Genomic DNA, 22391 nt, shown 5'->3' on the forward strand with positions numbered 1-22391 from the left:
CCTGTGCATGTGCAGGCTCCTTTACAACCTTGCAATATCTATCAAGGAACTTTTTTCATCCCTTTTTAACTTTCGGGTAAGGATTTTATGTAAGATGTATGCATAATTTGAAGGGTGCAAAATAGTCATACGCGCCGAAGCACCTGAAATTTTTAATTAATCTATTCATTATTTTTTGTTTCAAGTGCAACAATGAGAAGTGCAACAATCACTTACCAAATCACTGAGTTTGCAGCCAGAGAGGATGATGACCACACCGGGATGGCTCTTGGACTCTCCGACGTAGTGACAGAAATCCTCCTGCTTCCAGCTCGTTGTCTGGAGGCCATCTTTGGAGCGTTCGTAAACTTGGAAATTTTCGGCGAGTAAATTGGGCGCAGGTTTTACCTGCAACAGGTACTTGTCGTCCTCGGAATCCAGCTCCAGAGAGAAGCGGTCGCCAACCTCCCTCTCAGCCCGTTTGCCCACCTCACGCAGCCGGGCAAATCTAACACCTGGAGAAGGAAGGAGGAAGGAAGTAAGCACAATGGAACCACAAACATAACTGCTAAAAAGAACACATTTTATGGTGTTCGGAAATTTAAAAGTAACTAGTTATAGTTTCAGTTACAGTTTCTCATTTACTCTATTACAGTTACCAGTACTTGAAAAGTAACTGTAAATTTTCGCTCCGATGAGACAACTCATTGGTGTATACCCCGAGCAAATGAACATATTAATTAACCATGTGTACATGCACGTATATTCATTTTAAAAAATATAGAATGACCTGATGACCACACAAAGATCTCAATTTTGCGTTTCAAAAGAAAGTCTGATGAAATGAAGTAAATACCAACAAAGAATAAGTAAGATGCATGCTCTTATATTATGATGCATCTTTCAAAAAGTACTAGAGCACCGATGGGGCAGAATAAGAAAAACTTCGATACGGTTCCATTTACACATGTCATCTAATTTACAGTTAGAACACATTTATTTGATCTTGATTTGATTTTGCCATTTAGTGTCGCTTGAAATTGATGAAGGGTCACTAAAAAATAACTCTCATGCACACTGATCAAAGAAGTGTAAACTTGATTTGATTTGCTTTATTTTACTTCGCTTTTTGTACCACTTTTGGCTAATTTGCGAAGATGGGGATGAGTGATGATATGATGAAATTGATGAATGAACACTCACAAATATCCATGCCCAGGCCAGGATTCGAACCCGGGACCCCTGGCGTCGTTGCGCGATGTGCTAACCACTCCTCCACAGGGGCTGGCAGAAGTGTAAACTAAATTACCCATTGTTGAAAAATACGTAGATATAAGAAAGTTTATCTTCTCGTGAGTTAAAAATATTCCTGTTTCTAAAGATCAGAAGTGTATAATCGACAAATATCAACCTGATAGATAAATTCAGTTATGCTCCAATCTAGAAATTATAGTCTTATTTTGTGATCGTTAATTCCGAAAACTGGATTCTTCACAATGTCACTCTCACACAAACAGTTTACTGTTGATTCTACTCGTGATAAAAATTTAAAATGGCCGAAAACAATGACGTGCTAGCTACAAAACCAAAGCGAGGAAAAAAGAACGTGAGCAATTTCGGACAGCAAAACTACAAAGAAAATAATTATTTAACTTTCATTCAAAAAGTATTCTCTTGAACTGTCACACGATATTTCATGTTACTGTGATAGTTTAGCTAGTAAGCTGTACATTTAACTGGTTCAGTTTAAAGTATAACAGATGATTCTCAAGGACGTATTTAGAGTGGGGTCCAGAGGGTCCGTAGCCTCCTCCCCCGAAAGACTTAAAGAAATCAAAAATAAAATAAGAAAAGTACTTGTTTACTGTTGTATAATACCATATAATGTTGATTTATTTCCGCAGAACTTACATAAACGTAAGGATTACAATGTGGTTATATATCTTTGCGTTCACAGTGCTTGCAAAAATTTATGCGTAGCGCTACTAATAATACTACGCATATAAATAATGATCAAGGACTTTACTTTTCAAATATAGAACTAATTCATTAAAAAACCATTTTTAAGTGTTCTTGACATTAAGTTTTTGGTAGGACTGCGGCTTTATACAAATTTTAGTGACAGTAAATAGACATAAGCTGGATAAGTAGTACATGCTGTTATATCTCTATTTTTATATGCTTTAAATTATCATGTAATGATAATCATCTTAATAAGTTATTAATTTTGAATTTCATTATTATTATTATTACTACTGTCCAGGTCCACACGTGCATCAATTCTCTAATCTAGGGAATGATGGAATCAATTGAATTTAAACGATGGAAATCAAAATGCTCGACATAATCTTGAAAATCGTTATCTGTGGTAAATATATTTTCTCGGTATGTCGAGCTTTCGAGAGCTATCGTAACTCTCATCTCTAGAAGTCTGAGCTATATCCCTTAAAAATCTCTTCATTATTCGTTGCAGGGATAGAGTTAAGATGTATATTCGATAATTACGATAATTATACTTTTATTGTTATAATTATAATAATATACAATATGTTTGTAAAAATTTATATGCACATTTTTCGCATACTTGAATGAGACTGAAACTTATGCGTCATGGGTCCGAGGCAAGCAATAAACATTGGGATGAAACCGAGAGAGTCAGATCAAGACAAGACGAGATCGAGGCGACAGCTACAATTTGATTATTTTGACTTAGGTACCTAAATACTCTTCTTACATCAAGAGGAAATTTTGTCGAAGCCATGTTACAGGTTATCACAAGGATTGAATAGTTATTAAGGCAAATTATAGATGGCGCTAAGCGCATAAAGAGAAACAAAGCTAAATTAGTGGACATTTTAGTAAAAATAAACTGTGTCGACATTACATTTTCTTAACATATAAACATTGTGGAAAATTCTAAACTCAGATCCATCCGTAAGAGTGAAAGTGGAAAGAATGGAAGGAATTGCAAACATATGCTACGAGAGGTTCAAACAGAAATATCATGAAATTCCAGAATGGAAAGAGCATTTTGTGTGTGTAGTGTAACGAGATTAGACAGTGCGAATTGAAGAAGCTGTGTTGATGTTACAGTATCGTAAGAAATAAACATTGTGGAAAATGCAAAACTCAGAACCATCTATAAGAGTGAAAGTAGTAAAACAAATACAAAAATCTTATCATGTGTATATTCGTTGATGATGGAATTATAAGGATTGAAAAAATAAATAAATAAGTAAAAAATGAAATAAAATTATATACTTTACTTTTTGCCAAAATACATTATTTGAGCTCGGAAATATTCTATACATTGTTTCATTGAAAATACATCTTGCAGGACGTTCAAAAGTTATATTTATACCGATAACGTAAATTTGTAAAAGCATAAGAAAGTGTACATTGTTTGTTATGTAAATAATTACGTATAGGCCTACGGCATTCTTGATTATAAAAGCATGGAGGGGAACTGAAAACTATTGTTTACAGATACTGAACATAGAGTCCTTAATGTAAATAATAACAATAATTGTAATTGCAATTTTGAGGATTAGAGAAACCATAGGAATTATATCTTCTGAATAATAAACTGTAAAAGTTACTTTCAAGTTAAAATAATCCATTTCTCAGATAATTTGTTGAAACTGGCCGGTGATAAAATTCGTCACTTTTTGTGTAAAAATTCCTGTCACCTACTTGAAGATTAATTTTGGTTTGAAACGTTTCTGAGAGACCATCATTTGATTTTAGACGTCAATAGGAGGCGACATCGCAATTCACTCCTCTGCTAATTGAAGATTTATTGTATTTTCTAGGCGTCAACAGCTAGTGGTCGCACATAGGCTGACATGCTTTAAAAGGAAGCAAAGTACATACTAAATTTATGATCCTGCACAATTCTTGCCTACTAAGTTATTTGGCACCTGTAGAATATCTCTAGCTTCTAGCGGACGGTGCCTCGCGCGCGTTTGTAGTTTCAACGAACGAGACTTTTCAAGCGCGCACTTTTCAAACTCACCCCGATGTACCAAACAAAATCGTAGCTCGAGAACTAGTTGTCGTAGAGAGATAAAATATTTTTTTTCGGAATGACAGGTCTTTTAACGGAGGTGAAATATATGCATTTGTACCTCCCAATATTGAGATTAAAAAGATGATGAAAAAGAAGAGAATCATAATTTTACCCAATATATTGGTATTCACCACGCTCCTGTGGACACCACAATAGACCAAAGTGAATGAAAATAGGTAAGGTAAGTAGGAATGGTACATACATTCCTACAGCCATGCAAATTTTCGTTGAAAGTATGCTGATACTTCTTGAGGGGGGGGGGGAGAAATAATAACAATGTATAAGAGCGGCAGTGCTGCCAGCTTGCGGAAAAATTTCCTGAATTTCGTTACTAGCGTTGGCCCTATGGACGATGGATGGACCAAATTTGCAGATCAGCACGACAAGAGACCACTAGTTGAGGACATGAAATGCACGTCTCCCAATTTTGAAAAAAAGAAAACGGAGATTATGCAACATTTTCGAAAGTCGTAATTTTTCGGGAAATTTAAAAAATTGGTCATTTCCCGCTGAACCCCTATTTGTCACACATTGTGAACGTATTCTTTTGTTTTCATTATTTACATGTAAAAGTAAAATATATCAGTAAAATACGGTGGTTGAAGAGTAAATAGTCCATTTATAAAATCTATCGCATAATTGTGCGGGGGAAAGAGATACATTTTCGTATTGAGTTTGTTAATAATAGTAACAATGCATACAGTGTTTTGAGATTCGAGTATGCCATACCTTTCTGTGTATACAAATGAACAAATAAGACAGAACTGAAATATAATGTGTAGTTTTGAAGAAATGGCGTGTCCGGAAGCCCAATACACACGGTGGGAAGACATGTTTCCCAGTCGTCCACTAAAGGCTAGAACACCACTATGTGTCCTACCGGCCTCACACGAACATAATATATTTTCATGGTTACATATCCATGATGACCGAACTTGGTCATCGCCTGAGTCTTTGCGATCTTTATGTAAGTTCCATAACAAAATGATATCCATCTACACGGTTTACAGGTTAACTACTATGCGTGGAGAATGCTGAATACTTCTGTTGCTTCTCATAACTGATTCCTTAATTGGAAGCGGTTAACGCGTTAATGTTCGTATCATTTTTATATTTTCAGTGTTTTATGGATCTTCCTGTTATCTGTTATTCTGAAAGTTTTATTTCTTTAATGATAAGCATGGAAGAATGATTACGAGATATTTATTGCACCCCATTGTTCATTGATGGAACCCCAATTCTGTGTGGGATGGCGTTTATGGTTGGAATTTGTATGAATTTTCACAGACTGCTAGGTAATTATTTGTGCTAGCTTTGATTCCTAATAAAAGCCTCTCTTAATATATTTGATGTCGATGTTGATGTACTGTTTGTAAAGTCATGGATACCTCTGGGTTGTAATGATCCCATTGTAAATCAATAGGATTGTTGCAAGCCAGAGGTGTTTGTGACTGTACGCTCACCCAAGGACAATGCTAAACACAAAGGTGGAAACTTGTACATAAATAGCAATGTGTAAATACGGTGAGGTGTTGGGTTTGACATTTGAAGTTTTCACAAGTTGCTTGGCTAATTACGTGCTTGAAACAAGTTAGAAAAGCACTTGCAGTACCAGCAGTGTTGTATCGATATGTCTCGTGGGTACTCGCAGGTGATCTTTATCGAATGAGTAGTAATTACTTTATATTATGTTTCTTTCATATTACGTCGCTTCTCTTCTTTTTCAGGCTAATCGCTACGTTCGGGATGAACGATGATAAGATGAAGCTGATGGAAATTCACAAAGGAATACCTGTGCCATGACTGGTGCTCGAACCCTGAACCTTCTATGGCCGTTTGTGGAATCAGGAAGGTACATCGAAACTTTAAATGCACCTTTAAAGTGCCATGAGACAGAGCTTTATACTACAAATGAATTCTCCAAATTAATTCGCCAATCTATGTCAATTGTCTCCAAATTCGTATTCTTGCATATCCCTTATTGTGGTTGGGTTTAACTTGGTTTAAACTAACATTAAATAATATTTTCAATATGAAAAGCACACTAACGTATTTGTTACTTAATAAAGAAAGAAATGTACGAGTAATCCATCTGTCCTAAACTACTTCGGGTGAGATGGATTCATTGATTGATTGATTGATTTGCTTGATTTTACTTCGCTTCTTGTGCCACTTTTGGCTAATTTGCAAAGATGGGGATGAGTGATGACATGATGAAATTTATTAATGGACACTCACAAACATCCATGCCCAGGCCTGGATTCGAACCTGGGACCCGTGGCGTCGTAGCGCGATGTGCTAACCACTACGCCACGGTGGGCGGCACGGGTGAGATGAACATACACAGTGAAGATGGACCTGAGTTAGAGACGTGTTCATAGAGATGCTGTCTGACTTTCTTAGTGAAAAGTCAGAATTCCGAGGCGTCAGGCAATCAAAACCTGTTTTTCTTTTATTATTTAGAAACTATCTTTAATTATTAAGCTAACTGAAAAGTAATGGATCGAACACAATTCCAATTCCACAATGCAGTAATGCCATACGATTGAAAATTCCTTTTTCTGGAACCGAATGAATACATTTAAAAAGTCACAATACGCACTTAGTTTTATAAATATAAAAGGGGGGATTCCATCTCAAAGTGACCCTGGATCTCAATTTTTTAAAATTATGCTGTAACTTTAATGTATCTTGTGAATCAACAGTCTAAAATTGTCATTTGGATAGAAATCCAAGTATTATGCATAATGAAGTTAGAAGGTAGAAGGTATTTTACATATTGTTATTTTATTTAACTTCTTAATTTACTTTTGTTTTGTATTATGTCCCACCCTTAACACCAAAAAAACAATTAATTTCTCCTTTCCCCCTTCAACTTCACTAGAATATAAAAAACTCAATTACCTTCTCTCTTTGTCTTAAATAATTTATTTTTCCTAATTTGAAAATTCAAAGAATATAAAATAAATTTCTTATCAAGTAAAGAGACAGTATTTCGTCTGTCCCGCCCTGACACAAAATTGTTCACTTATAACTGTACATCTTGGAAAGTATTTTAAGGGTAGTTATGTTTTAATCAACAGTGTTTAGTTTCATAATTCATTGCACAGAAACTGTAAGAAAAATGTTGCTTAACTACTATCAGTAGAATAGTTACTTTAATGTCAAAAATGTAGTCTGGGTGTCCCACCTGTGACAGTGGAATGCCCCAAAAATATTAATGATTTGTCGAAATATATAACTTCCTAAGTACTGGGTGAGTCTTTTAAAAGAGGCCCCGTGGAAAATGCGCTCCTTGCATGTAGGCAACCTTGATACACCGAAGAGAAGAGCGGGTTAGAGAACAGTCCAGGATATCGGTGCCAAGCATATTCGACAACATGACATGACATGACATATCCTGGACTGTTCTCTGCCCCGCTCTTCTCTTCGGTGTACCAGGGTTGCCTACAAGCAAGGAGCACATTTTCCACGGGGCCTCTTTTAAAAGACTCACCCAGTATATGTAAAACTGATTCATCTCTCCCGAAGGGACCTGGTTCAACTCGCCGCTACCGAATTGCGCACACTATACATCCAGGATTGCGCACAAATCTCACTGACCTGTTTTGCCCACAGATTTTGATCGAACGTTGCCACTTTGATAGCTTTAAAGTCTGTGCGCAAAACTGTTTTTTGTCTAGACAAGAAGAGAGAGAGAAATTAGAAATAAAATAGTAAATCATACCAATTTACTCAAACTCAAAAGTTAGGTTAGGTTAGGTAAATGACTGCAAAAACACGTGTAAGTCCACACACACACACACACACACACACAAACAAACACAACAGAAGTTAGAACGGTTTGAGAACATTTTACATCTGAAAACATCGCCTCATTTTTTGTGTGCAATCCTGTACATTGTGATAGCTTGTCAACGGCTTATCAGATACCACTGATAAAACCGGAAAAGTGTGCTGTAGCCGGTTCAACTCTCCCAAATGCCAGGAAGAGGTGGACCAGGTTGCCATGATGCCTCCTTTGGGAGCTGAGCAACTACGATAATAGAAGGATGGATAGACATGATATACACTTTTTGTGGGACACTGGCTCTCAAATGTTATTAGATAACGTGTGTATTAAGTTACCATGCAAATAATGACCAACTGATTTGTAATAGAAAGTTATATTAGCTGCAAGTAGGCTACTAAAATTAAATAATAAAAATATACTTGTTTAGCAAACTCGAAGGTTATTCATTTCCGCAAAACTTGCACGAAGGCAAGGAATAGATTGGAATCATACGGCTTTGAATTAAGAGCACCTAAGATGATTTATGCATACTGCCACTTGTGACAATGTGCATAAAATATTAATTTTATGCATATTGTCACTATTGGAACTTTACTTTTCGTCAACTGGATATAACAGCCTTGATTTTGTTTCTTATTTCAATTTTCTGACATTCATTTCCTTGCAAGACAGTTGTTCTCACACAAATTTTATCGATCTTAACTGCGTGCAAGCTAGATAATGAATAATCTCTATTTTTATGTCATATTTTTACCTGTTTCATCTATAGTTATTATTAATATACATTCTTATTCATATTTAGGGTTTCTTGTTGGGTTTTTTGGCATATTCAGATCATTATCATGTTCCAGAACTTTCTAGTGCCATGAACTGCACAGTGTTTTCAGTGTGTGTTTCGTCTTCTTCATAGCAATCCAGTACTGCAGAACTTTCCAGTGAGTTCCACTACCCCGTCTTACCGAAGTGTCCAGTGTTTCAAGCGATTGTTCCTGTAGATCCAGAGCCTCCCAGAGCTACAGAATTCTCAAAAATATTCAGAATGTTCCAGTTTCCAACCATCCAGGACGATGCAGTGCTTCCAGAGTGTTCCATTGGGTTCCGGTATTCCTGAACAGCCCAGTATGTCTCAATATCCAGTTATAAAACTAACTGTCTTGAATGTTACAGCGTGCGTTCCAATGATCCAGAACTATCCAGTGTTTCCCAAGATTGTTCAGTTCAAAAGACTACCAGCTCAGTTAAAAAAAAACTATCCAGTGTTCTCAAACCTTACAGTACATTTCTTGGGTCGCGAGGACGATCCCTAGTGTGCCACTCTTTCATGGTGGAACTTTTCATTTAAAAAAATTCATAAAACACATAGTTTTCGAATTTAAGTACATGCATATAATTCCTTCAAAAAATATTCCATTTGTAACACTGTTAAGCCTTGTTTCAATGTTAATAAAACATTCAAATGCTGATCAAGGAAAAATTTATTACATAAGGAATATAACTGAATGGCTTATTGCAGAAAGGGACCTGAGTCACTTTTGCACAATTCTGAGAAAAAAACAAGAAAAATCGTATAATATTGATAGTGTAAGAAAGAAATGTGCCGTTGTTGGCTCACATTTTCAGCATAATGAATAGTTAATTTTGCAACCCTCAATGCGCCCCCCTGCAGTATGCTGCTAGCGACAGTGGAGATGAAAAGGTTGTAACTCCGATACCTCAAAAATGTGACTCAGGTCCCTTTCTGCAATAAGCCATTCAACTATAAACGTTAGTGTATATTTTTATACAATAAATTTTGCCTTGGTCAACATTTGAATGTATTATCCCATTTGTGATTTTTTGAGTTCTTGTTTTAAGTCAAATATATGCACATATAAGCTAATCTTATTTTTAACCATTACATCTTATTTTTTTTAATTTTGATTGTTAAATGTCGTGGTCTCTTAAAACTAATCGTAACGTTGAGATTGTGACGATGATGAATTGATAAACACTCATACTTTATCAGGAACTCGAAATTCAATTCAATTCAATTGAATAGTTTTTTTATTGCTGGAAGAGGTTCAGCTATTGGTGATCTACCATCTAACCCCAAAAAGTGCAAAATGAATACTAATAATAATATATCACAAATAAATTAAAAGGCGCGACAATATAAAAGGATTAAACGACAAAACAATAGAGTTTTTTTATATTTTACGTCCACTTTTATACACAGATAGTCTAATTTGGACTCGCCCTACATTTTGGAGTGGGATTTGAAGCTGCCACTGGGTATCGAAGCTGAGACCATTTGATTAGAAGGTGGCGACGTCACACTTAGGTAGTTTGGGTGTTATTATTTATAATGTAGAGTTTACACAAAACATGTAAACAAAACAAAACAGTTTCATCCTCAGTGCCAACGTGTTCGTAATTTCTGTACCTGAACTTTCTTGTTTTAAATCCACTTTATGTTCAGATAAGCTAATCGGGACTGGACCGATATTTTAAAGTGGGACCATGAACTATTGTGCATTGTGCCTCCACTAGGAATTGAATCCAGGACCCCTTTATACAAGGCGACAGCGTTATTACTAGGCTATCGGGGAAGTCCTTTTGAATTTTTATTGCAAACTTTTTTGTAATTCTCTGCCCGTAAACAACATCATAATAATCAAATAGAGCTAAGATAACAGACTGAACTAAGTTCAATTTTAATATTAGCGAGAAGAGGTCCTTTAATTATGAATTTTCCTTGCCACATTGTTGTATCACATGCTCAGATGCTCAGACCAATCAAGTTGCTGGTTCATAGGCAAGTCTAGATTTTTTATTGTTTGATATTCTGTGTATGAAAACTATTTTACATTCACTTCGCAGCAGCTAACAAGTCACTGCGGGATAACAAGATGACGCTTATGTGAGATGTTATTTGTAGAACAGTGCAATTATATCCTTGTCGATCCAGATTGTTTCATCTGCTTTGTTGAAATTCTGTGTTTCAATTTGTCAGTCATGTAGTGTAATGCTATGATGGACACAATGTCTTTACACGGCTTTTCGGTTGACCGAACGACGACTTGTGACTTCCGACATGAAAACATGTCATGTAGAAATTGCAGCAAAGTTTCCAAAAGTTCAAGGTTAAGCAAGATCCATATTGGCAATAGTGATGTGACATGATCAAAATTTATTAAACTGTAATTTTTTGTGTTTTTGCTAACCAAACAAGAAACAACGGAGATTTAATGATACAGTAATTTCGGCAAGGTGAAAATAAAGAACAAGTACCTAGTTTTGTCACAAATACTTCAAAAAGTTCAGATATAAAACGTACAATAGATATATTGTGTAAATACTACCTAGGTATACTTTAATTGCATGTATTGCGACCACATAGCACAGACCACTTTTCAAGGTGGTTTGCTTAGACCTTCCGATACATGTGTTCAATCGTCAATTACATTAACAGAGGTTTCAACAAGAAATTCACCACTGACTTTATTTTTAAAAAATATTTCATAATGGCGATGGATATCTTTCTTGCAGGTCATTCTTTGAAGCAAGTCCAAGAGGTTTGAGATTTGAACTTGCAGGCTATCAGTCAGCACATTCCTCTGGAGTCATCTCTGTGTTCACTTTCCATGATGAAATGGTTTCAAATTTTGCTGGAAGCCCCAGTTCTGATTTCTGAACAGGATGATCACAGTTTCCAAGGGGTCCAATTGTGCATTCTAATATATATGTTTTCACCTTCCTTTTTAACAAGTACGTAGTTCAGTGGCACCACCATAGTTCACAAACACACACCCATTGGAACAAATGCATTCCTCGGGACTAGATTTAGTAGACAAATAGGTAAATCGACATCGGAAATCGAATCCGGGAGTTCTTGGTTCCAAGGCAATAACGTATACTGATGGACACAAAGCGAGAGATTTCAAGATCAAATATTCTCATTTTTGTGACAGTTTCGCCTGAAGAAATGAATCCCCAAGCCTACCTCTTTCTGTAATTGTTGTTAATATAAATAATGCAAAACTACTGTTTCACAAAAATCTACTAATGCTATAATCAAAGGATCCTGGGCTGGTTTCCTGGTGGAGGTACATTGTCCAGTTGTTCGGATTCCACTTTGAACGTCCAGTCCCGATTAGTTTAGTTCGGCTTGTCCAGTAATCGAACATTCTGTAAATTTTCAGCTTCTAAAGTGTCTCGGAAACTTTCTATGTTGATTTTCCAACCATATGTAGGTGGGTAACTGAAACAGAGTATTCGCAATAGTCCTATTCTATCGTGAGAGTCTCAGAATTGGCCTTTGTCTTCTGTCGATGAACACACAATACGCTTCCTCTGTTTGCTTAATGGGTAGGTGGTTTTTCACTTCACACATTTTATGGATATTTTACGTGTCTTTCTTACCTCCTAGATTAATCGAAACAATGGGAGTGAATGATGACACACTAGCGCACTCAGGATTTTTTCGGAGTCGGCTGGAATTGTAAAGGTGAAGGTGGAGGTGGGGTGGAGGTGAGTTCTAGGGTGGGCAGGATACATAATAAAATATTTCATAATTACAATTTGAAACCTTCGTTTTAAAAGTCGTTCAAAGACAATAATTGTAATAGAGGATTATTTTAAAGGGGGGGGTGCATTTACCACTTTGGTTTCTCCTGAGTTCTTTACTGCTTTCATTAGAAAATTTTCATTTTCTTAAAATTTCGGTAGGGGCTGTATCCTTGTGTACGCCAGTGATGACAGATTATATAAATGCTTAGAGGCATTACCCATGATGCAAACGTAGGACCCTTCAGTATTAGCGTAATGCGCCAACCATTTTGCCTCTTTGACAGTATTTACAATACGACTAGATACTTATCCTGGATTCTAATCTAACTAACCTCTTGTACCGAAAAAATTCGAACCTCACGATTTGAATCTACACGAATTTTTACTTGCAACACTGAAGATGCGGTTAATAATACTTCCATTTTTAAGCAATTATAAAGTTACACGAAGCATAAAAAGTATTTTTAACGATAATTAGTAATTATCTCCGAAACGCTGTTGCTCACGTGGCTGAGAGTGACATAATTCCTCACGGTTCGTGGATCGTAGTAAGAAATTATGTAGGTGTACTGAGTGACTTGTTTCGTGGATTCGTTTATTAGCTCCTAAATTCGGACATAAGCAGCTCACAGTCAAAAAATGTGTCAACCAATCTTAACTTTGAAGTCAGACATAAGGCCCTTAGGATCGTTTGTTCCTCAATCCGTAGCTTTTAATATACGTGAAGAAAACCAAGAGAATTAGTTCAGTCGGTCAAGGTTCCATACAATGTAATGTGTGTACACGAAAGATAGGAAAGTGTGTAATAAATCACCCAAATGTCCATATCAAAATATCCTAGTATTAATGCTTGAAAATTGTAAATTAAGTCAATCCAGCATCCTTACGCAAAATAATTTGTTTAAATGCAGTGACAACCTTTGTGTCCCACAGTTTCAGCTACTTAAACTGCATGTCCGCCCCCGAGGAATCTAGCTGTGCATAAGGTAGACTACAGGGACAAAGTTTTGGAAATTTTATAATACTATTAATGTAATTATTTATGTTTTATATGATATGTGTATCTCGTTAATTGCTGTATCGAAGTTTCATATGTGTTTTACAACAGTAAAACATAATGTTTAGCTGAATAAATATTTTAAAAACATAAACTAATCGAGACGTAATGCAGATGCATTAAACACTAACTAAAACTAAATTATTCAGCTAGTACACGCTGGAAACTTTAATTATTGTAGGGAGACTGGACTGGCAGTTTGTAACCTACATACATAGCCTACACGACAGTAAGTACGTGGTGTATCAAACGAAAAGTAATTTAATCAACTATAGCAATTATTATATGCTACAACAATACATATTCTAAGAAAATGCCTCTAGTTGATACCTACTCGCAGTTGTAAATATTTCCAATTACTAAGTACTAGTTATTAGCAGAAATTACCAAAAATATGAAAGCCATAACAATGTCAATAATTCACTAAGACATGAAACAATAAGTCACTTATACTCTTATCTTTATTCAGACTTAAAATCTATCTAAAGCCAGAGCTGATGAATTTGACAGTCTAAACAAGTTTTCCCTCCCTCGATAAAAAGTTAGGTTTAGATTTTAATTAAGAAATTTGCATTAATAATTGTCTTCCGTTCTTTGCACTCGTGAAATTTGACAAATTGTAGAAAATTTAAAAATAAGTTGGTAAATGTGCGTAGATATAACTAACTTGATACCCGATTTTCCGTTCAAAAATATAATGCAGCAAAGGAATTTTTCGCAACGCCAGAATTTTGATTGCATGGTAATGGATGCCAAAGAGATTCGAAGTGAAGTGATCTCACAGGTCCTCCCCCAACATCCATGCATCCGTTCGCCCTTTCAGGGTAACAACTGAGCCACAAAAGGACCAGCCATGCGTGACCAGCAGGCCATACAATACCATACAAGACAATGGAAACATATGCTGAAGCCTAAAGCTGCAGCGGTACAAAACAGTCACATCGTGATGGCATTGGTGGACGTGGGCATCGAACTGTCCACATTTAGTAGAAGGTCACATTTTTAATTTCCATTGTCATATGACCATTTAAATTGAACCATTTGAAACAAGAATACAATCAACACAGAAAGTCATTTAGAACTTCTGTAGTGGCAAATGTGTCGGTGTAATACAATGTAATTCCGATTTGGTTGGTTGGTTTGGTGTTTTAAGTCCACTTTATGCACAGTAAGGCTAATCGGGACTGGACATACAGTTTGAAGTGGGATCCGAACCACTATGTGCCTCCACCGGGTATCGAATCCGGGACCCCTTGATTACAAGGCGATGACGCTAAACGTAACGCCGAGAAGTACCGAATTGTCATTATATTACGCATACAAGCTTCATATCTTCAAGTGTTTACAAATTGCAACTAAGTAGGTTTTTTTAAAGAAAAGAAAAGCACTGGACGTCAATTTACACGGAATAGTTTGGGTAGACATATTATATGAAACTAGTTCTTGAGAATACACCTGCAATTAATGCATTGATACATTAAATTAGGGATTTTGAAAGTAGTGGAGCACTAATTTTCCAATATTTCCAGTTTCCATGCAACTGCTCCATGATTAGAATTCAGAAATTCTTTGCTTAAAGGTGAAGTTCAGTCTATGACTGGTCAGCACCCCAACCTTTCGAAAAAAGAATAAATCCAATTAATATATATCCTGATACATAATATACAATTATTAAAATCTCCTTTCTTAAATTTAAAATTCAATATATTTAATTCATTCTGTCACTGCACTTAAACTCACAAAGCTTGTACAAGCAAACAAAACATACAATACTACTATGATAGACAGTTTCGTGCCCAGGATTTTCGAAAGGCAGGGATTATGTATACTTTTCCTTGATATAAAATTATGATCTTTATTTTCTCACAAAATTTTTAATACTGTAGATTGATTACCACCCGAACAAGATATCTTGTTGCGTTGTTACGATATTTTCACCACATCACTGTACCTAATTAGGATGTTATATTTACGTCAGAAGCATATATTGTGAATCAAGAAAACATTCATGAGTCATGATTCGAATCACGGTATCTGTATTTCCCTACTATAGATTCGCTTCGCCCGATGACAATCTCAGTAGATGCAATTTTTATGTGAATAGAAAGGGAACTACAGGGTGAGTCAAAAGTCCCTTACCACCGCTTATAAAATGAAAGGGAGTGTAGATTGCAGCAATTGGTCATGGTAGGAATATGTTAGGCCTAGGGGGAAACTTTTTGGTGCATGTCATGATAACGTCCGCCATCTTGGTGACCGCCATCTTGGATCCAACTTCATTTCTTTAAATGCAAAGGGGGGCATGTGGGGTATCGCTTTGGGTTAGAATTTCACCAGGAATTCAGTGGTGAAGTCAAATTTATGAAAACTTTAATGATAAGGAAGTTATGGTTGATAATTACTTATCATTTGCAGGTGCTGAACCATGCCATTGACCAAGGCCGAACGAATCCAGATCATCAAGCTGTGTGTGGGCAGAAGTGCCCGTGCTTTAGCTCGTGATTTCAACGAACGGAACTCTCAAGGCAACCCAGTGTCGCACGTTACAGTGTCCCAATTGCTGACCAGGTTCGAAGAGAGCGGTACAGTCCAGGGCAAGCCACGATCTGGTAGGCCCAAAACTGTCACTGACGAAGGAACAGCTACGGCAGTGCTAGCATCGTTTGGCACGTCAAATGTCTGTGCAATGTGGTGTCAGCCAGAGTTCAATTTGCAGGGTGTTAAAGATGGTTAAGTGGAATCCGTACAAGCTGCAGTTGCAGCACCATCTCTCTGAGGATCTGAGGACGACCCGGAGAAGAGAATGCAGTTTTGTGAATGGGCTGTGGAGCAAATTCGCCAGGACCAACACTTTGCACTGCATATTCTGCATTCTGATGAAGCAAATTTTATGTGAATGGGGAAGTGAATAAACAGAACATGCGGTATTGGTCCTCCGAGAACACGTTGTGGAGAGATCCGAGGAATATGGTTGGTACTGGGAAGGTTATGATGTGGACCGGGATCTGGGGGACATGTATCATTGGCCCATTCTTTATTAATGACAATTTAAATGCAGAGGGCTACTTGCAGTTGCTGCAAGAAGACATTTTACCGTCAGTTTTGACGGAGGATGGCAGCTTCCCCTCATATTTTCAGCAGGATGGGGCACCACCTCATTATGGGCGACAGTTCCCTGGTCGATGGATTGGTCGACGTGGGCCAGTGGGTGGAATGGCCTTCCCGATCACCAGATTTAACCCCACTCGATTTTTACCTGTGGGGTTATGTGAAGTCAATCGTGTATGTCGAAAAGATTCAGGATGACGCCTGTGCACAAATCACACCTGAGATATTGCTCCGTGTCCACAGAGCATGGGAGAACTATCTCAACATGTGTATAGCACAAGAAGGCCAGCATATTGAACAAATTGTGTAACTTTCATTATGTAACTTTCATATGCCCATAACTTCCTCATCATTAAAGTTTTCATAAATTTGACTTCAACACTGAATTCCTGGTGAAATTCTAACCCAAAAAGATACCCCACATGCCCCCCTTCCCATTTAAAGAAATGAAGTTGTATCCAAGATGGCGGTCACCAAGATGGCGGACGTTGTCATCACATACACCAAAAAGTTTCCCCCTAGGCCTAACATATTACTACCATAACCAATTACTGCAATCTACATTCCCTTTCATTCCCTTTCAGGGAATTTTAACTCACCCTGTAGATAGTAAATAAGTTAGGAACATCTGGAATCATGGGATCGAAAAAACCAAAATTCAACCTTCCCTAATTATGTTACCTTCCATTTTGTTCTGAACGTATGTAACTATTACAATAATCAAAATTTGTGTCCATTTATGGACGATTATTCCGTGACAATTATTACATCCAAAATGCTTGTAATGATTTCCAGGGGGTTCTTTCTTTATAATATTGCTTGAACGTTCTTTTTTTTTTTCAATTTCCTTACAAAAATATGTCTTCGACTTGCAATTGGCTCATCTTTTCATACAAGATCATTTTATTCTTCACGTATACCTTTCACAAGGATTATGGAAACATTGAGAAGTAAATTTAATATTTACAATATTTTTAACAGCTTTTAAATTTCATACCCTCCATGTTTCTTTTTACTGCAAATGTTAGCAATTTGGTATATATATATATATATATATATATTTATCTAGAAGCGTCAAGTGAAACTGAGACTATGCGTTAGCATTATTGTTTAAATACAGAGAGCTTTGCGTCTGCACCAGTAGATGGTGTTGTATGTCAGGATGCAAGCTGTTATCATCAGAAAGTATAAATGTTCAGTGTGCACATGCTGAATCAAGTTGACTACGTAAGTCGTGAGATGAATTCGTTCAAACTGTCCTGCAAGCAGTTATTCAAGTTTTGATGGTAGAATGTGTTATTGGAGCTAAAATTTATCACCGCACGAAGGATGTGTATGGGAATAAGTGTCTGTCACAGTGTACAGTGTTCAAATGCTGTAGTGACAAGAGTGTACCAAGATTTGTTGAGGCGCTTCCGCTGGGAGTACCTTGACCACTCTCCCATATAGACCCGACCTGTCGCCCTGCAACTACCACATATTCGGGCCACTGAAAAAAGTTCTAAAGTTTGCTAACGATGCTGAGGTCCATAAGATTCCGGGAGTCAGCCCAGGAAGTTTTTCGCTCGAGGTATTCACAAGCTAATGGCGTGCTGGGATACTTGATTTAACCGACAAGGCGACCATGTGTAGCGGATATGTATGTAGTTCATGTATCGCTATTTCTTCCTGTATGTTCACATAATCCAACCAATAAACCACACCAGAAAAAAATCTCACTTTCATTTAGGCGACCCTTACATTTCTTAGTTATCTCACCATCAACAACGAAGATGCATTACTTGACGAAACTATACACTTTTGAAATTATCACAAGTACGTTTGAAGTACATGTAAGTCTTGAAGCTTCCCTGGTGACGAAAAAATTATCTCGGGCTATCGACCAGGTGAGTTGAAAGGGATTACAAGCTTTAGAGAGCTAAATGTCACTTTCATCTTCAGGGTAGAAGTGGAGTGACGTTAGCTCTAGAAAGCTTGCAATCCTTTTCACAATTCTCCTGGTCGAGAGAATCTTTTCAACAAGTACGTTTGTTTGTTTGATATAGTAAATTTATCCGAGCTTGAATACTTAGTGGAAATTATTAGAAACTATAATTTTCACCATTTTGCGCCGAGATTTCAATAGTAGAGTAGGAGGGAAAAGTTGGAGTTATTGTTTTAAGTCCGCTGTATTCGCAGACAAACCTGACATTAAAAATTGGTTCATGGTTATTACACGACAAACAATTTGCATAGTCTTTCAAATGTGGCTGCTCACCTTATTAAATTGATGAGTATCTTCAAGTTTGTGTACTTGATCTTTTACTGTGGGCTTCAGTTTAGACGTGTGAATAATAAAAGGGTTTCTCCACATGCAGTCGGGATAAGATTAAGAAGTGAATAGCAGTTATCCATTACTGTTGCCAACTTTTCACTATCTGTTTCTTAGATCTAATTTTGGAGAAGAAGGCAAAGAGGAGACAAAATCACCCTAGTCTATCGAAGTACACTTGTTTCTTTCGGTGCTGTCAGAATCTGATTATTTCTTCAAAACTTTTTCCCTGTGGCGTAGTGACTATGATGTTCATGCCTGTATGTAAGAATGGGTGTGGGTGGAATTCGTTCGAAACCGTTCTATACAACAACATTCTGTAGGTGTCGCTATTACACACTGACTACGAAAAAAGCGTAATGATCATTTCTTGTTAATGCAGTTATAAACTTACCCATTGGGCAGAAAATGAAAGAAAGAATGAATATGCGGTAACCTTGCTCAGCATTGGGGTCGTACGACTAAAATAGGTTTTATCATCTCCTTTTTTCGGTTAGGTGCTGGTAAAGTTCTCGTCATTGTGAATGAAGACCGAGAAGATATATCTGGCACCAGATTAAATGGCTTAGATAAACATTAGCCGCAATTCTTAGCCACTGATGTGTAACACAATTAAGTCACGCAATTCGCTATACGAAAAGTGCATTGACCACGCGAACTGAATACGATATCAGAAGGAAGCTCTTACCGACTTAGTTTTGATCATTGATGCAAAAGCAATCACATTTATTGTGATCCTACATAAAATTATCTTCACATTACTCGCCTAAAATTATCAGTTTCATCAATGGTATAAAATATTTTAGCATTAAGCTTATGAAGTAATAATGCATATGTCTTTTATAAGACAACGCTAATCGGAGTGATAATGATGAGATTGATGAAGGGACCCTAAGAAAGAAACACCTGTGCCCACACCAGGACTTGAACCTGGGACCGTCGGTAGCAAGATCCTGAGTTAAGAAGCTTAGCGCGCTCGGTCACCGAGGTGGCATCGCCTTTATATTGTATATTTTAATTAGGGCTGAGCCGATACCACTTTGAACCGATACCGATGCCGATACTCTTACCGATACTCTTACCGATTCCCACCGATACCGATAGTTGAAATTTGCAATAAATAAAATTTGTTCAAAATATTATCAGTGTTGGTATGTAAATATTCTTCTCCAATTATATACATCAATTTACTAAGAAATTTGCTATGGAATATTCGAGAATTCCATCAGCATTTTAAAATAGATGTTATGGTATGAAAAACTAGAGTTCTTCGTTCAAAATTGCTGGAAAATAAAAATAAAGTTTGAATTTTGCATAATTTCCAGGGTAATTCCACTCCGCGAAAGTGTCGCGCGTCATTTTTACGGACCCCGTAAAAGACTAATATGCCGGAAAAGTATCGGCTGGTACCGGTAGATTAATTCCAACCAATACCTTCCGATACCGATACATATGATTTTATAAAATATATATATAAATAAAATTATAATCCTCATACAAATGTTTTGCATCATAAAAAATTGAAGTACTAGCAGTGGCAGCGATTGGGTGCCAAAATTAGGGTGTGGCAAGGAAATACTCTTGATTAGCCCAGTAAACGAAGGATTTTTGTCGGAAATAATTAGGGGAATGCTGAATTTTGGTGTATTGTTAGACCATCAAAAGGCCCCCCTGAATAATCAATATGCAGTGTTTTAGGATAAAGTCCATATCTCTGAAACTAGTGGGCATATTGGGACATTCTATTTTTTTAATTTCAGTGCCAACATTACTCTCTCTAAATTTGGTTTTCTTCATGTTTTAAATATTCCCAATGGTTTTTGAGTAATTTTAAGACAAAATGCAAAAAATGTAAATTTTTATACTTACTTTTTTTCTTTTTGGCACTGTATTTTCGTTACGAATGATACAATTAGAAAATTATCCAAACAAAATTTGTGGAGTATAACATTATCTTTAATTTGATACCAATAATGACAAGCTTGCTACTAAAATGTGTCCTGTAGCGAGTAAAGTTTGCGCGCGCGCTCTTTCACCCGCTATGTGCGCCGATGCAAAACACAACCGTTCTACAATATGGTCATCCCTTCTACCCTTTTATCACTAATCCACTAATTTGAGCTTTGAGTGCCAAATAGACTAAACAAAACAAATTCTCTACGCAAGTTGGACTCGAGAGGGTTCGACCAATGAGTGCGTGAGTGCATGAATGGGAAACGAAACTCCAGCTACCAGCTGTTTGCATCAAGCGTGCACTGCAATGTTCCGTCGACTCGCTTTCTCCTCTTCGCTACCGTTGTGCGCGACACTGCTCCACAGATTCCCGGTACAGAGTGTAAGTAGGCTACGAAAAAGTACTTGAAATAATCATGTGTTGAGTTCAACAATATGAGAATGACAGACAAGAATGACATTTTTCTGAGGTAACTAATGCAAATATTTGCACGCAGGTCGTTTTAATATTTTCAAGATAAGACAATTAAAATTGTATATTCTATCCATCTACAGCACATGGGCTTCTTACAAAATATTAAAAATATTGTTTAAATGTAGCACATATAAACAAAAACCATCAAACTGTGCGTATTTTTGCGGAACGCATCAAGAGTAGGTGAACGCACATAGCGAGTGAAAGAGCGCGCGCTTGTTTACAAAAACAAGGGTACATTAGGATATGCTACACATTTATTATTTCAGTTTAGAATCCTTTTTCTACGAAATGCCATTGAAGTTAATTGTGGTAAAAAAGGGAAGCAGCAAGCGGTAAAGAAACCGCTGCACGGGCGGTACTCTAAATTGCAAGAGCGCTCAGCTTGCAAATAAAACCGCTTTTAACAAACACAGTATTTAAAAGGAGGTTTCCCTTTTGATCAAAATCTCGGTAAATTAAGAAGGGAGGAAAGTTGGGCGTAGAAGGTGTGGCGTTAAGTCTTCCAACACTAATATTTCGAGTATTTGTTGCATGCCAACAAATCTGTTCTTTTCATTTTCGTTTTATAACTGTTGCTTGCCTTCAAGAAACATTGTTGCTTTGTGTCCAAAATTACGAATTGAATCTTACTTTCACGATTCGTATTACTATTTGTTTTTTTTTAATTTTACGTCTTCTTTCTGCCACTCATTATCATCGCGGCGATGATAATGAGTGACGATTTGATGAAACTGATGAAGGGACACTCACAAGCATATCCAGGTCGGGACTCGAACCCCGGAACATTGGTGGCGATCGGAAGTATAACACGTTAACGTGCTGAGTCACCAAATCAACGGCGATTCAATCAAGTATCAGTCAAACACTTAAACCGTTAACAACATTCAAAAAAATATAAACTATTTTGCATAGTGTCTTTCTCTTACAAAAACTGAATATCCTATTCAAGGGTGTGTTTTATCATGTATATCATATCTAGTAAATGTCTTTCGTTAACTGCTAAAAGTTTGTTCATTTCACAAAGAAATCTTATTTTATTCATTAATGAAAATTATCATGAAAAAAGGCGCAAAAATATATTTTTTATCAATATTA

The 22391-nt window shown here is 36.8% G+C and overlaps 1 protein-coding gene across 1 annotated transcript in view; it reads right to left on the reverse strand.

The window, feature by feature from the left end:
• Window positions 1-22391, reverse strand: part of LOC145980605 (A disintegrin and metalloproteinase with thrombospondin motifs 16-like) — a 172418-nt gene that overhangs the window by 117601 nt on the left and 32426 nt on the right. The window contains exon 3 of the mRNA XM_083113644.1: window positions 217-494. Coding sequence (XP_082969770.1) covers window positions 217-494 — 278 coding nt within the window. The remainder of the gene's footprint in view (window positions 1-216; window positions 495-22391) is intronic.

The sequence above is a fragment of the Lepisma saccharinum genome, chromosome 2, assembly GCF_977018435.1.
Source record: "Lepisma saccharinum chromosome 2, izLepSacc3.1, whole genome shotgun sequence".
NCBI lineage: Eukaryota > Metazoa > Arthropoda > Insecta > Zygentoma > Lepismatidae > Lepisma > Lepisma saccharinum.